This window comes from Babylonia areolata, chromosome 22, assembly GCF_041734735.1.
Source record: "Babylonia areolata isolate BAREFJ2019XMU chromosome 22, ASM4173473v1, whole genome shotgun sequence".
Lineage (NCBI taxonomy): Eukaryota > Metazoa > Mollusca > Gastropoda > Neogastropoda > Buccinidae > Babylonia > Babylonia areolata.
In genome coordinates, this window is record NC_134897.1 from 20,404,865 (window position 1) to 20,407,364 (window position 2,500).

Sequence of the window (2,500 nt, forward strand, 5' to 3'; positions counted from 1 at the left end):
CGACTTAGGATCAAAATAATGCAAGGTCTATCATTAGCCTCTCATTGAATAATTTTATCATATGAACAGCAGCCGATGTTTTCATAATAAAATGTTAAAACCTCGACTTAGGATCAAAATTATGCAAGATCTACCATTTATCATTATAGCTTCTCACTCACTGAATATATCAACAGCAGCCAGGTCTCAGGCACACATCAATACACCGTGAACACCTTGTAAACTGCGTTGAATTTTTTTTTTTTTTTAAATCCGACGAAGTTTCAGCCAAAAAAAAAAATCTACACAATTATTCATTCTTTGTTTGCTGGTAAACGAAAGCTGTGGCGGTGGTTTTGCATTGAAAAAGAAAAAGGAAAAACATGTGCCAAAAAAGAGTACCCCTGGTTATGGCGAGTTAATTCTCAGGCATTGCACTGGCTACATACATACACGGCTGTTTGCTTGAACTTCAGCGTCATTTCAATATATAGCTCCCAGAAGACTCAGTTGAAAACTGTGCCAGATACAAAAGGGTCCTTAACTTTTTGTGAACACTGTATACCGCGTTGAACGTTGAACAGCATTGTTCTTCCAGCTGAGCACGCGCGCGCGCGCGCGCGCGCACACACACACACACACACACACACACACACACACACACACACACGCAACACTCTGCTCACATAGACAAACACACACTGACACACAACATCTTCACCCCCGGCCTCTCTCTCTCTCTCCACACACACACACACACACACACACACACACACACACACACAAATATACACACAAGCACTCATATACACGCAGAGAACATATACACACATACACACGCACGCACGCACGCACACACACACACACATACACAGACACACACAACCACCCATCCGGCCTCCCCCCCCTGCCCCTCCACCCCACCCCCGACACACACACACGCACAATCCCCCCTCTCCCACTCCACACACACACACACACACAAACACACAGAGCCTCCCGCACCCCCCACCCCTAAACCCCTTTCCCCAACACACACACACACACACACACACACACACACACACACACACACACACACACTCGTCTAATATCACTTACAGTGAAAAGACGTTAAACTAAAGAACGAACAACACACACACACACACACACACACACACACACACACACACACACACACAACCATTTTAACAACAACAACAACAACAAAAAGAAAACCTCACTCACCTTGGCGACTATCGCGGAAAACGAACTGCTCCTTTCCAAACGACGACGACGACGACGAAGAAGAAGAAGAAGAAGAAATGAGCGCAGCGTGACACTGAACAACACACATGGCCATCATCATCACCACCATCATCACCATCACCTCACACACCTTCCTGCCCATTCCGGCCTCCGACACTGCACTTCCACACATCCTCCAACCAGTACCCATCACACAACAACTACCGGGTGGTTGGTGGTGGGGGGAGGGGGGGTGGGAGGGAAGAGGAGGGGGAGGTGGATTTCAAAGATGATCGGGAGTCCCCACACACGCTGCAACTGTAGTCCCAGTCTCTCCAGGTCCAGGTCAGTTCCTCTCAAGAATCAAAACACTGGGTAAAGTCCGTCTCCAGCAATCCAAGAAGTCGATACGACTTAAAAAAAACTCCACCCGTCAAAGGGTTGGAAAGAAGAAAAAAAAAAGGGGGCAGACTTATAAGCTTACTGTATGTACACCCAGTTCGTCTGTGAACTTTGCTCCTGTATATACCGCCAAGCTCCACTAACACAGTTGGTCGGCTTACAACAATCTGACGACCTCAGTGAGCAAAGTCAGCTCCTCCTCTCAGCTGCGAGCTGACTGCCGAGGTGTTCTTGACCCAGTCAGTCACTGACTGCTCTGTGGTGCTGTAACTGACAAGAGCTCCCCCCCGTATATTACTCCTACCCCCTCCTCTCCACTCACACACACACACACACACACACACACCGGGAGTATTTTCCAACACTACGCCGCAAGCGGGTATGTTTCAGTTGACTGTCGTGGTGGTGGTGTTAAATCAGTCAGTCAGCACTTAGAGTAATTAATTGATTGATGAATTAATCAATTATTCTGTTATGGCTGAACATACAAATTCGGTAATGCACGTTTCCGAAGTCAGTATTTGCATCGAAGAGGTGTCAGAGCACGACTGATTCATACACGCTAGCAACACCCACGTCTGCTGTTTGAAGCAATAAGATGCAAGGTGAAATAAGATGATGTTGGTGTTCTATAGTTTCTGGAGTCTTTAAGTCTCTATGCACACCGGGCACTTCAGTACAACAACATTCGAATGATTTCAGATGAGGTAGATATCGGTGATGCTTCTTCTTCTTCTTCTCAGCTCTTCTTCTTCTTCTTCTCTTTATCTGTGTATTGTTCTGTCAACCCTACAGGTTGTTGTCTAGGAGTTGCAGGAGGAAGAGCAATCCTGTCCAGGAATCATGAATGGTTTCATCGTCAGTCAGGAAGCCATGACAGCACAGCATCCGA

General features: G+C 46.7%; 1 protein-coding gene across 2 annotated transcripts in view; it reads right to left on the minus strand.

The window, feature by feature from the left end:
• The window catches only part of LOC143297419 (A disintegrin and metalloproteinase with thrombospondin motifs 6-like), a 262,496-nt gene that overhangs the window by 258,588 nt on the left and 1,408 nt on the right, over positions 1-2,500 (minus strand). For both annotated transcript variants that reach the window (XM_076609766.1, XM_076609765.1), the window contains one exon: positions 1,207-2,500. This exon is cut by the window's right edge. In XM_076609766.1, the coding sequence (XP_076465881.1) occupies positions 1,207-1,417 (211 nt within the window). In that variant the 5' untranslated portion in view covers positions 1,418-2,500. The remainder of the gene's footprint in view (positions 1-1,206) is intronic.